At 43.6% G+C, this 14,208-nt stretch overlaps 1 protein-coding gene across 1 annotated transcript in view; it reads left to right on the plus strand.

The window, feature by feature from the left end:
* Positions 1-1,483: 1,483 nt before the first annotated feature.
* The window catches only part of NELL2 (neural EGFL like 2), a 227,738-nt gene continuing 215,013 nt past the window's right edge, over positions 1,484-14,208 (plus strand). The window contains 2 exon segments of the mRNA XM_037887796.2: positions 1,484-2,043; positions 2,475-2,603. Of these exon segments, the coding sequence (XP_037743724.1) occupies positions 1,989-2,043; positions 2,475-2,603 (184 nt within the window). The 5' untranslated portion in view covers positions 1,484-1,988.

Genomic DNA, 14,208 nt, shown 5'->3' on the forward strand with positions numbered 1-14,208 from the left:
AATAGTGTGTGGAAGTTTTGTTGGGGGAGCATATGTAATATACTCATCTGTAATATTACACTGGCAATCCAGTTTGGATTCCAGTTTACCCCTTACACTGAAAGATCACTGCACTAGCTGATGTGCCACTTCATATGTAAGTTTTATTTAATTACTGGAGATGTCTGATTTTTATTATTATTATTTGTGCTAAAAGATCAATTCGAGACTTCCCCGAGCCTAGAAAATGATATATTGGAATAGCACTTAGGGTTCTTACTTTAATATTTTGACACTGATTCCCAACAAGAACATGAAGATAAAGTGGTAAAGCAGCATCACTATCAAACAGTAAGTGGTACAAGGGCTTATTAAAAGATCAGCAGCCCCCGTCCAATGGGGAAATGACAGTTTGTTACTCACCAGCATTCTCACACCTCGGAGGCTTTTCAATAGGTTGTTTTAACAGGAAAGTTCCACGCGATTTTCCCTGGAGGCATGTGGCGTATATGCCTCACCCCCTCTGTAACCTGAGGCAGAGGGATGCTGAGCCCACCGCCCACTCCCCCCCCCGCCCCCAGTGTCCCTCTGATACTGCAGCAGCCCTCCTCCGAAGCGGCTTCGCTTCTCTGGAAGGGTTCCCATTAAAAATGTTCAAATGGACTTTTCTGAATCTTGCAAGCTGTCATAGGAAGGGCATGTCAGCGCCTCACCCATCCTGCCCGTCATACAGGATGAACCCGCACTTTCTTTCTCAGGGCTCGCACTCACACCCCCATGCCACCTGCTATTTCCAGAGCCCCCAGGAAGTTGAAATCCCACTCTTCCTGCAGGCAGGGCTGCCTGCCACCTTGCCCTTAGCTAGAGGCCCAGTGGGATGGGCACGGGAAAGCTGGGCCCTGCCCTACACACCATGGTCCAGGGGCTAGAGGGGCCCACACAGGCTCCCCCTTAATGAGGTGCATGGAGATCATCCCGATGTTCCCTATATTGTTGGGATCCCTCATCCCACATCACTTCCCCTTAGCTCCTTGGCCAGTGAGTTGCACAGTGGGGAGCTGGGGAGGGTGCTGTGGACCCCCCAATCCCTTGGCCCATTAGCCCCTAGGTGGGGGGTGTGTGCTGAGGGGTAATTGGGGCTCCCCATCCCTCTGCCCATTAGCTGCTAGGTTGGGGGGGGTATTCTGAGGGGTAACTGAGGCTCCCATCCGTCTGCCCATTAGCCCCTCTCTGATGATGAGAGCTGGGGCTCCCAGCCCTTGGACAGGGGGAATCCTGTCCTGCTAAGGGGGTGGGTGGGGCAGCTGGGAGGGCCCCCATCTAAGGCAGCACCCCGGAAGACTGGGCCTCCCCGCTGTAACCCAGCACGGTACTTGGAGGTGCCGAGACGCCGGGCGGGAGGAGCGAGAGGAGGCGGGCGTTGTTGGACAGCCCCCATTGCCTGCAGCTATTGGCCCCAGGCCGCCCCCTGCCCCACGAGTGTCCCCCCTCCGAGCTCGGGGAGGAGACTGGAGCTCCAGCGGGAGCCCGCGAGGGGGAGGCGGCGGCGCCAGCTGCTCCTGAGCCCGGGAGCTGCGCTTGGTAACGGCGGGGAGGCTTGGCGACAGAGCCCGGGGGAGCAAGGGCCACGGGAGCGTCTCATCCTCCTCCCCCGCCCCAGAGGAGCAATTTATTCTCTCGCAGCCCGCTAGGCTCTCCATTGTCTCTGCCCGGCGGCGGGACCGGGCTGCGCTCCTCACTCCGCCGGCTCGCTCCATTGGTCGGCTGCGGCTGGCTTGTGTGCTCGGGCGTCGGCACCTGGCTCGTGGGGCGCGGAGGCTCCGGGCTGGGGCGGCGGCTGCTCCGCGTTCAGGAATGATGTGCGCAGCGGGGAGGCTAAGTGGCTCGCTCGCCTGTTGGGTCCGAGCTTTCTATTGACAGAGGAGGCGGCTCGGGTGCGCGGCTCTGAGATTTTGCTCCCCACAGCTTTCAAAGGGGCGGTGGGGATATGGACTGACTAGCTCTGTACCATGGAGTCCGCGAGTTGGTTAAGCACCTTCTGCTTTCTCTTCTGTGTGAGACCAGGTAAGTGGACGCCCAGAATTTTGAAAAGCAGCATGAAGAAAGCGAGAGATTGAGGGAGGAAAAACCAGCCAACCTCCCCCGCCCCCCATCTCCCAAATCCCACAGCTCGCCCCAAAATCTGGGAAGAGACAGATGGAATAAGCCAGGGCGATCTCTCTCTTCACAGCAGTCTGGGAGGGGGACTCGCATGAATTTTCTGGCGGAAACTCGTGTGGCTTTTTGAGTCAAAATGGAACTTCATGGCGAGATGTATGTTAAAGTAGGTCATGCCAGTCGGGCAGAGTGCTTGTCTCTCCCAGGCGCTGCTGATGACAGGTACTAGGCTGAGAAGGAGCTAGGGGATTAGTCGACTTTGTTCTCTTTGTTGTTTCTTCACGCTGTCGAAAAGTTAAATGCTCGGCAAATGGAGTAACTAATCATTTCTGGGTCAGTTTTAGGGTTTGGTGTGGACCCCTCGCTGCAGATTGACGTGCTGTCAGAATTGCAGCTGGGAAATTCCATAGCCGGAGTGCTGCAGGTCCAAGGGCTGCACAATGGGAGCAGAGCATTTCTCTTCCAAGGTATCGAGCATCTTTCCTATACTCCAGGCTGGGGTCAACCAAGGCCATTTGAATAATTTCTGAACTTGCCGGCAAATGTGTTTGACTGAACTTTTGCATTAGCTTGATGGCTGACACTATTCCTGAGGGATGATGCACAGATGATCCATTTTTAACAGCAAGGTTGCGTCCTGCTCTTTAAGCGTCATGTTTTTTTTCCCCCTCTCCCTGCCTACTTTTCTTTCACTCTCTTGCCCATTTTTTTTTGATTGATGGAAACTTAATTAATGTACAGCAGGGACAATGATGGCAGATGGCTTATTTTGTGAGTCGTGGGGAGCAATGAATAATAACAACACACTCTTCTGAGCTGGAGGCAATTGATTTAGCTGGAAAACGCTAAACTAAGCTCCAGTTCTAGCTAAGAAAATACTCACTGAAAGTTTTATGTGAATAGACCAAAATGCTGAAATGAACTGTCCAGAGACTTGAGGCATGGGGCTAAAAACGTGAATATTTGCAGGGAACAAAAGAGTCCCTTCTGAACTGTAATGTTGCACCCATTATATGAGAGAAAGAGTGAATGAATTTTGGCCATGTCTTAAAACATCTGATTATTTCTCATGCCAGCCAAAGGACAGAAGCAGTAGTCTTGTCACTGTTTGAATAAATAAATTTCAGGTCTTAATTCCAAAATAATAAAACCCTCGTATAATCTAGGTCTCATTCTTAATGAAATAATAATGATAAAAAGATCATTTGAACTCATTGGGTTGGGTTATTTTGTCTGTACCTGTTAATTTTCAAATTAAAAGTTTAATTATAATTTTAAAATGTCATGGGATTTTAAATCAAGCTGCTGACAAGAATTAAATTCCGAGGAAAAGAAATTGCAGGCTTCATTAAAAAAAAAATCCTGAAAGGTGGATGTTTGAAAGTAGATCTGTCATCTGAAAGCAGCTACAATGTGCTTTTTAAATGTGGCTAAACAGGAGCAGGGAAGATGGTTCAACCTATGGAGTGAGAATAAAGCCCTGCATCACTCTGCAGTTTTAAAACAGAGAGGATTGATTGTTCACATCATTTGTTGGGTAGGAGTTTTTACTCTGTTCTGAAATGATTTCTGGTGCAACAGGCAAGAGGTAGTGCTACCCAGAGAGAGCAGTTGTAATTTGAGAGAGGTATAATGTGGGAATAGAAATTCTTTGTCACTTTTGCATTAATGATCCAAAAGCGAATAGTCACTAAAGGTCCTTTTAAAGGGGAATCTCCATAGTGGTGTGTTTCCCTGCTACAGCCAGCATGTGTCACTATGATCATTAACATTGAAGCATCGGCATATGCCTTCAAAAAGGAGCCAATTGACACATGCTGTATTTAAACAGAAATGGGCTCATTATTTCAGAGCTTCGACTTCTACAAGAATGGATAATTCTTAGAATAGCAACACGTTTGTGTGGCTCTGTAGTTTGAGTTCCAAAATAGTTTAAATGTATACCTAGTTGTTCCAGTTTAAGGCCCCATGCTGTTTTTATTGGGGGGGGGGGGAGTCAAAACTCACATTAACTTCAATGGACTATTCTTGAAAATGACCAGTCCCATTACCATTTTATTGTATATTTCTCTAGTGTTGACTTAAAAATCACTGGAGGTTTTTTAACTACTGCCTTTCTCCTTGTGTAACTGCTGTGTCGTTCTCGGATGCATTGCCAATCTAATCAGATACAATGCTTCTGTTAAAGGTCAAGGACCTCAAACAAATGGAACTGATAGGACCTTAAACTCTCAGGCCTTTTTTTATTGTGGTTCTTCTCCCTGGTCCCCTTATTATATCTAATAAAAATACTTTTGTCTAAAGTGGTTGCTGAGGGCACTCAGCATCTCTTGGGAAGCCTTCCTCACATTGCAGGATTGGATGCTTTTCTCCTATTGCTATATGGCTAAATGACTGATTTCTTACAATAAAGACAGTCTTCTCTGGATGGACAGACTTGTATTTTTCTTACTTGCATTTAGGAATATAGGCATTGCCATACTGTATCAGACCAGTGCTCTATTTAATCATTTTCATTCTGGTCTTCCACAATAAAGCACCGGGCGAACGAGACCATCTTTACTTCCTGTATATGAATTTGCTGAATGCAAAATTATTGATTTTATTTTTCCTCACCCTTGCCAGGGCTGTAGTCAGAGACATAAATCCTTAGTCATATTCTGAAAGAACCAGATAACAGAAGTAGTTGAAATGAACAGACCGGAGATATCCTGGATTCTTTACTAGCTCTGTGGGGTCTCTCTTCCCTCTCTTCTCTTCATATAGCTTAACTACATGAGATTTTGCGATTTTTTTTTTTCTATCAAGAGTGTCTTTGGGCTACACCCTCAGCTGGTGTAAATCAATGTGGCTTCTATTGATTATTTGTTAATTGTGTTGCTCTTCCCATGGAAGTTCTTGGCGAAATTGAATGGGAGCAGAATTAGGCCCCTAATTCAATCCTATTCACAACAAATATTCTTGATACAGCTATTTAAAAAGCATAAAAGAACTGAATGCAGAATGTATCATTATCTTTAAACATTTCAGAACAGTGGAGGCATGAACAGCTAACCGTCACAGGACAATTAAAGAAACAAAAGGGAGAAGTGAATGTAAAATAGTGGTCTCTCTCCTGCAGTCCTTACCTGGAGAAAAAGTCATTTTGATGTAAGTGGGAGTTTTGCCTGAGAAGAGACTGCAGAATTGGGTCTTGTACCATTTTGTAACACTGGATTTTTTTTTTGCCTAATTAGGTATTCAGATAAAATTGTCCTTTCAGAATTAATTCTCATAGGAACCTATATTCCCAGGAGATATAATTAACTAATGGGTTATGAATTTAGTTTCACTCTTTCATGGTTCCTTCAGTAGAATCTAGATTGCTTCATACGCAGTTTCAGGTTCAAAAATAATTTGACATTCCAAAGTCACAGCCACTAAGACCCTCTTATTCTGTGTCAGACTGATCCTGCACTATTAAAGTCATTGGTACTTTTGCCATTGACTTCAAAAGGATCAAGATCAAGCACTATGTAGCTACAAGGGTTTCCATCACTGCAGAGATGTAATTGCACCATAATTGTAAGTACTTCAGTGTTGCTGATGGAAGAACACATTTTTAAATAGAAAATGGGGGGAAGTCGTCTTCTAAAAAGGATGATGTTGCTAAATATGGATATATACCAGTCACCAAGCAACCACAAACACAAGTATGGCAAGAACTCTTTTAGAGAAACTGTCCGAATCTTGTAAACCTCGGGATTTCATACAGATTGACTTGAAAGGCCCACAACCAAAACACCAACTGGAAATCAGTATTTGCTGGTTATGTATGACACCTCGAAGTATATGGTGGTGCTAGGGTGACCAGATGTTCCGATTTTACAGGGACAGTCCCAATTTTTGGGTCTTTTTCTTATATAGGCTCCTACTACCCCCCCACCCCCTATCCCGATTTTTCACACTTGCTGTCTGGTTACCCTAGGTGGTGCAGTCACTGAAGGATAAAAGGACTGAGATTATTACGGCTGCACTGAGGAAACATGTAGTATTGCAGTTCAGCCCACCAAGTTGCACCTGGTATAAAGGAGTCACCCTGAGGTTGGGAATTAACAGTCATACCTTTAAGGAAACTCCACTGTCTGTTTTCACAATTGTAACCACAGGGATGTGCTGGCTACCGCTTCCTGCAGCTCCCATTGGCTGGCAATGGGGAACTGTGGCCACTGGGAGGTGTGGAGAGCCGGCTCTGCGGACGGTAAATGTAAACAAAATGTCTCGCGGCCCGCCTTTGGATTACCCTGATGGGACCACGTGCCAAAGGTTGCTGACACCTGTGCTAAACTAAGGGACCATTCAAGGTGAAGTGGCCTGTTAACACCCCTGTAGTCACAGGACAAAAAGGGGGGTTAGTGAGTTACAGATTGTTGTAATAAACCATAAATCCAATGCCTTTATAAAGACAATGATTTTTAGTGTCTAGCTAAGGTATGAATTTTAAGCTCCCAGGCTCCTTTTTTGAAAGTGTTATGCAGGTTTCCTTTGAGAATGAGGGCTGATAGATCAGATATAGAGTGATCACTTTGTGAAAAGTGTTCACCCACAAGTGATAGGATGTTTTTTTCTCTTATCATATTCCTGAGTGAGTTAATTCAAGAGCTTAGTGATTGGTTTCACCCACATAGTTGTTGTTGTGGCATTTAGTGCACAAATGTTTGCATGACAGTGTATAAGATCCATGATCCACACTAGGAATCTGCTGGTAAAAGGCTTTGACATCACCAACTAAAACACTAAGTACTATGACAGGTTTCAGAGTAACAGCCGTGTTAGTCTGTATTCGCAAAAAGAAAAGGAGTACTTGTGGCACCTTAGAGACTAACCGATTTATTTGAGCATAAGCTTTCGTGAGTTACAGCTCACTTCATAAGTACTATGCTGTTTTCTTATCAGTGCACGTGATCACAGTGATCGTTAGCTCAAAGTCTATCAAGTACTTGCGGATTCCAGTCTCATCTGCATGACCAGTAAATTGCTTCTCAGGCAAAAGTGCTTTTGCCATGTTGAAGTATCAGTTGTTATACTTGCTTATAGCAACCAAAGGACATATTTGGACACTGCAAGGAACAACTCTGGTACCCCAGGCAGGACTATATACAGACTATGTTTCTCAGGAGTATGAAAAATCCACACCCTTGAACTACATAATGACAGGTTTCAGAGTAACAGCCGTGTTAGTCTGTATTCGCAAAAAGAAAAGGAGTACTAGTGGCACCTTAGAGACTAACCGATTTATTTGAGCATAAGCTTTCGTGAGCTACAGCTCCGATGAAGTGAGCTGTAGATCACGAAAGCTTATGCTCAAATAAATTGGTTAGTCTCTAAGGTGCCACAAATACTCCTTTTCTTTTTATGACTGCAAGAGTATTTGTTGCATTTTGAACTGCCCTTCTTTATTTCAGGAGTTTCATGGACAACTACAGCATGGATTAGAGACTAATGAAAAGTTTGAACATTATTGGTTTGATCCTGCCAAATGCTGATCTTGTCAGAGTCCAGTAAAATATTTACACACGTATATAATCCCATTTAAATAAATTGTTTAACTGCTAATAGAAAATTGTGTTCTCAGATTTTAGCACCAAAATAAGGACAGTAGGTGTAACTTAGTTTCTTTAAACCACTACTGTGAGTAATACTTTTGTATCATTCTGTCTCTGAAGTTAAGGCTCTGTATCTTTTATACTCTGGTGGTGTCCAAAAGCCCCAGTCCCTTTGATCTGGGTGCTGCACAAACACAAATGATCAGACAGTCCATCATGAACTCCTCTTGCATCAAGTTACAGGAGACGTAGAGTGGGTGAACAGATCATTCTACAGCATGTAAAAATAGGCATATAAAAAAGAGTATCAAGGAATGGTGCTGCATGATGTTTGTGTTATTATTGGATGGAAGTCTAAGGAAAGTATATATCCATCAAAGGAAAGAGAAAATAAGAGGACTGACAGAAAAGTGTAGTCAGACAGTTAATAAATACTGGAATATTTTTGGCTGTAGTGACTTTACATAAGATAAATGTAAAAAGAATATGAAAGAGTAGAGACTTGTCTATGCTACAGGGGAATTTCCACCTAAGCTACGCAATTTGAGTTACATGAATAGCGTAACTCAAATCGACGTAGCTTAGATCTACTTACCGCGGGGTTCAAACTATGTGATGTCGACAGGAGACGCTCTCCCGTCGACTCCCCCTACTTTTCTTGATCTGGTGGAGTACAGGAGTCGATGGGAGAGCAATCTGCAATTGATTTAGTGGGTCTTCACTGGACCCACTAAATCGACTGCCGATGCATCGATCGCCGCACATTGATTCCCCGGTAAGTGTAGACAAGCCCTAAGAAATCTTATGATTGGAATGCTGGATTTTGGAGCTCGTTCAGAAAAGCAACTAGTTTCTTCAGTTGAAATATTTAGCATTTAAGTGTTTATAGACAAAGCCCAGATATAGCTGACGAGCAGAAATGGTCCTGGTGGCAGTATATGGTAGGTTCCAATGAAGAATGACATGTGGTATAAAACACAAAAGAGCAGATTTAATCTGTCAGTATGAATTATGAAATGACTTTAGTACTACTGGCTTTTGAATTGGCACAAACTACTGCCAAAAAATAAAACTAAAATAGGCCAGTTTGTACAATGGTTCATCATGACTATATGGACAGCTAGCTCAGTATATATAAAGGTTAGTAGTACACTGTTGCAGTTTATATGCACTTATTATGTGTCCCTGGGTTTCCCGTCAGAAGGAGCATTCATTGTGTTTTGGTCTGTAATTATAGCTCCTCTCAGTGCCAAATAAATGAGTTAGAAAGAAACTTTAAAACTTTTTAAAATGAAATAAGCTTTCATGTATCTGGAATAGGTTTCATGAAGATTTGATTCTGGCTTTGCACTTCACAAGGTTGTACTTGCAGTGTCATTCCCTTTCTAGTTTTGGAGAGATTGTGGTTTGTCTCTATGGAAGTAGCAGGGGTTTGGCTCTCCCTGGAGGCTACGGCTGTAAGCGTGACGGCTATGTGCCTTTGTACTAACTCCTGGCTCTCCCTGGACCCTTCCAGTTCCTTAACAGCATGGTTCCTGCAGGAAGACACTGTATGTGGGAGGAAAGGTAGGGTTCATGCAGCGTAGGGGGAGAAAGCAGATAAGTCTATGCTGACATGGACACAATAGTTTACCTGCCAAAATCTTGTGCGATTAGGGTGGGCTGGGGAGGTATGATGCCAAAGAGAGTAGCTATCCCTTTGTGGTTTCCACAGCTTTGAGGAAGCGGGAGATGATGCAGTAGGACTGGCACTTCGCTCTTTTTTTACCTCTGCCTGTAATTCAATGGAGTTCATTTCCAATGTCTGTGGAGAGGGTGCGGATAGGATGGTCAATGTAGCTTAGAATCTGGTAATTAATTCAATTTCAGTTACTTCTCCTACCCCTGCTGTTGAATTGTATACCTATAGGTAACAGGCATTGTTGAATTCTAGGAATACTTACAATACAAAAGTGAGGGTGCCATAGTACTATATCAGTTCACTTAATAATCATTTGGGATATGATTCTGCCAGAATGAGTAATACCTAATTCTGCAAGTAATCCTATTGATTTTAATAGGACTACTCATGGAGAAAGGTACTGTTCACATAAGAATGTGAGAATGGGACCCTTCTAATTTTAAGAATATGAGCAGAAATCTGTGCGACTCAGGTTACAATCTGGGCAAACCTTCTTTTGTCTAAGAACTGCTTTTTCCATAGCAATTCTGTTAGCTGGTTTAATGCAAATAATTACACACCATTTACACAATAACTGTTGGCTAAAGCTATTCACTTATAGCTATAAAATAATCATAATTGCTATTGTACATCACTTTCCTGTTCTTGAAGAAGGCCCACATGCCAACTTAATAGAATCTCAAGAAGAAAATTCCTAACTTGGCTGATTGTATCTCTAAACACGTAGGGCTCAATTCAGTATATTTGTGTGAAAACCAGAGAGATTAATATGGCGCATAGCTCCAAAGTATGCACTGTAGGAAAATACGTGCACTCAGTACCAGTATATTCGAATGGGAGTGTAAATTCTTGCTTAAATTGATGAGGGAGACTATTGAGTAAGTCAGAAAAATGAAGGCCAGCAAGTGGAATGGGCATCTGTTTGCATGTGACAGGACACCTAGGCAGCTGGTCAGTAGCAGATAAGCATAGATGGCAGTCACCAAACAACCTCTGTTGAAAGTATAGCAAGACACAATGGACTCTGCTGAAGTAAAATATCTTATGTTTTACATATGGTATAGTGCATAGCATTTTGATCCACTATGTAGAATGAGATACAGGGGATAGGGACTTCTGCACATCTGGTACCCGTCAAACGTGTTGCCTCCACATTGCTGCTCAATACTCCCAGAGCAAAGAGATGGCAACGAGTGGGTGAGGTGTTGCTACTCTGTATGTAATTGTTTTTCTGTAATCTGTCTCTGATGGGACACGTGGTCACCAGAGAACAGCTATGACCAGCTACATAAGGGTTTTTTGGGGTTTTTCACAGCAATGGTCTTAGAACATAGGAATTTCCTGCACAGTACCTGATACTCCGGGTCAGTGCCTGAATGTATTTTTCTTCCCCTTACCCACACCCAACTCCAGTGTCTGCTGTGTGTGAAAGCACAGGTATGATATAAGGAACAGGGTGCCTGAACGTTCCTGTGGTCCAGTCCTGCCTACCCACTTTTAACTCATGTTGTCCAGAGCCCATAGAAGTGGGATGGAAAGATAACTGTAGAACTGCTTGCTGAATATAGAGTCTGTCACAGTTTAAGGCTGACTGCACTTATAATCCTCCTTTATGGTCTACTTTAGGAGTGTCCAGTCAGGTCTCAGACCTCCAGCCCTCACCTATCTCTGGGCAGGGACCCATATCCCACTCCCTTCTGAGCAGGGGTTTTAAGGTTGCACAGCCCCTTGTCTTACTTTGTGCTATCCCAGCAAGCCAGTCTGCCTAATGGCCAGCACCTGGGCTTTGCTTTCTCTCTGAGGGCTGTGATTTGATTTGTGATTTACCAGTAATCCAAACAGCTCTTTCTTAAGCAAGCACATTTATTCAAAGAAGGAAGAAGAAGTGGGACCGCTAAACACTGAGGATGGAGTGGAGGTCAAAGATAATCTAGGCATGGCCCAATATCTAAACAAATACTTTGCCTCAGTCTTTAATAAGGCTAAAGAGGATCTTAGGAATAATGGTAGCATGACAAATGGGAATGAGGATATGGAGGTAGATATTACCATATCTGAGGTAGAAGCGAAACACGAACAGCTTAATGGGACTAAGTCGGGGGGCCCAGATAATCTTCATCCAAGAATATTAAAGGAATTGGCACATGAAATTGCAAGCCCATTAGCAAGAATTTTTAATGAATCTGTAAACTTAGGGGTTGTACCGTATGATTGGAGAATTGATAACATAGTTCCTATTTTTAAGAAAGGAAAAAAAAGTGATCCGGGTAACTGCAGGCCTGTTAGTTTGACAGCTGTAGTATGCAAGGTCTTGGAAAAACTTTTGAAGGAGAAAGTAGTTAAGGACATTGAGGTCAATGGTAAATGGGACAAAATACAACAAGGTTTTACAAAAGGCAGATCGTGCCAAACCAACCTTATCTCCTTCCTTCAGAAAGTAACAGATTTTTTAGACAAAGGAAATGCAGTGGATCTAATTTACCTAGATTTCAGTAAGGCGTTTGATACTCTGCCACATAGGGAATTATTAGTTAAATTGGAAAAGATGGGGATCAATATGAAAATTGAAAGGTGGATAAGGAATTGGTTAACAGGGAGACTACAGCGGGTCCTACTGAAAGGTGAACTGTCAGGCTGGAGGGAGGTTACCAGTGGAGTTCCTCAGGGATCAGTTTTGGGACCAATCTTATTTAATCTTTTTATTACTGACCTCAGCACAAAAAGTGGGAGTGTGCTAATAAAGTTTGCGGATGACACAAAGCTAGGAGGTATTGCCAATTTAGAGAAGGACCGGGAAATCATACAGGAAGATTTGGATGACCTTGTAAACTGGAGTAATAGTAATAGGATGAAATTTAATAATGAGAAGTGTAAGGTTATGCATTTAGGGATTAATAACAAGAATTTTAGTTGTAAGCTGGGGACGCATCAATTAGAAGTAACGGAGGAGAAGGACCTTGGAATATTGGTTGATCATAGGATGACTATGAGCCACCAATGTGATATGGCTGTGAAAAAAGCTAGTGCGGTCTTGGGATGCATCAGGCGAGGTATTTCCTGTAGAAATCAGGAGGTTTTAGTTCCGTTATACAAGGCACTGGTGAGACCTCACCTGGAATACTGTGTGCAGTTCTGGTCTCCCGTGTTTAAGAAGGATGAATTCAAACTGGAACAGGTACAGAGAAGGGCTACTAGGATGATCCGAGGAATGGAAAACCTGTCTTATGAAAGGAGACTCAAGGAGCTTGGCTTGTTTAGCCTAACTAAAAGAAGGTTGAGGGGAGATATGATTGCTCTCTATAAATATATCAGAGGGATAAATACCGGAGAGGGAGAGGAATTATTTAAGCTCAGTATCAATGTGGACACAAGAACAAATGGATATAAGCTGGTCATTGGGAGTTTAGACTTGAAATTAGACGAAGGTTTCTAACCATCAGAGGAGTGAAGTTTTGGAATAGCCTTCCAAGGGAAGCAGTGGGGGCAAAAGACCTATCTGGCTTTAAGATTAAACTCGATAAGTTAATGGAGGAGATGGTATGATGGGATAACATGATTTTGGTAATTAATTGATGTTTAAATATTCATGGTAAATAGGTCCAACGGCCTGTGATGGGATGTTAGATGGGGTAGGATCTCAGTTACTACAGAAAATTCTTTCTTGGGTATCTGGCTGGTGAATCTTGCCCATATGCTCAGGGTTTAGCTGATCGCCATATTTAGGGTCGGGAAGGAATTTTCCTTCAGGGCAGATTGGAAGAGGCCCTGGAGGTTTTTCGCCTTCCTCTGTAGCATGGGTCATGGGTCACTTGCTGGAGGATTCTCTGGTCCTTGAAGTCTTTAAGCCACGATTTGAGGACTTCAATAGCTCAGACATAGGTGAGAGGTTTTTTGCATAAGTGGGTGGGTGAGATTCTGTGGCCTGCGTTGTGCTGGAGGTCAGACTAGATGATAGTAATGGTCCCTTCTGACCTTAGTATCTATGAATCTATTCATAGGGAAAAAGCAACAAGACAAAACATTAAAAAACCCAGTAAACCAATTTAAATGCACACTAAACATACCAGGAGTCACCCATCAATCTTACGGGGCCCTGGTATCCCAAAGTCCTTCCAGTCCTTCAACAGGATTTAAGCCCCTTTGGACAAAAGGTCATGTCCATTTGCTGGCTTAGAAAGAAAGCCCTGTGCCAGTTCAAGCTCAGCTTTTTATATCAAAATCCCTTTCTTTGTGTGAGTCTATGGAATACCCAGTTTGAACCAGTATATGCAAACCTCTGCAGTGTTTCATTAGCAAAGAGTGAAGCTGAATGCAGGTTAAGTTGAACAAGTAGAACTTTGATGTGGACGCAGTGGAAGAATGAGGACAGATTCATGCACAGAATTAAGCGGCAGGCCACAACTTTTTGGTAAATCTGAACACAGAGGAGGGGTGCTACCCACCCATCACACATACTCTCCTATACCAGTGTGTGGATTACAGGGCTCCTTACTGTATAACCTATAACTCAGGGTAGGCTTTGCTCAGCCCATTCCTCCCAGGACTTAGCTCTCTCTGGGTCTGAGTACCCTACTCCCCATGAGGGGACAGAGAGGTGGAGACCATGGCCTACAAGGGCCACAAGGACTCACCTTGACCTGCAAGGGCCACAAGATCTGACCCTATCCCATAAGCCTGAGATCCATCATCAAAATTCCAGGTCTTCTCTTCTCTTAACTCAGCCCCCCATGGTTGGTTAGATCCTGAGAGCTGGGGAATGCTGGCCAATCAGCATGCCTCCCCCCACAGCCAATAGGTGCCAGAGAC

This window comes from Chelonia mydas, chromosome 1, assembly GCF_015237465.2.
Source record: "Chelonia mydas isolate rCheMyd1 chromosome 1, rCheMyd1.pri.v2, whole genome shotgun sequence".
Classification (NCBI taxonomy): domain Eukaryota; kingdom Metazoa; phylum Chordata; order Testudines; family Cheloniidae; genus Chelonia; species Chelonia mydas.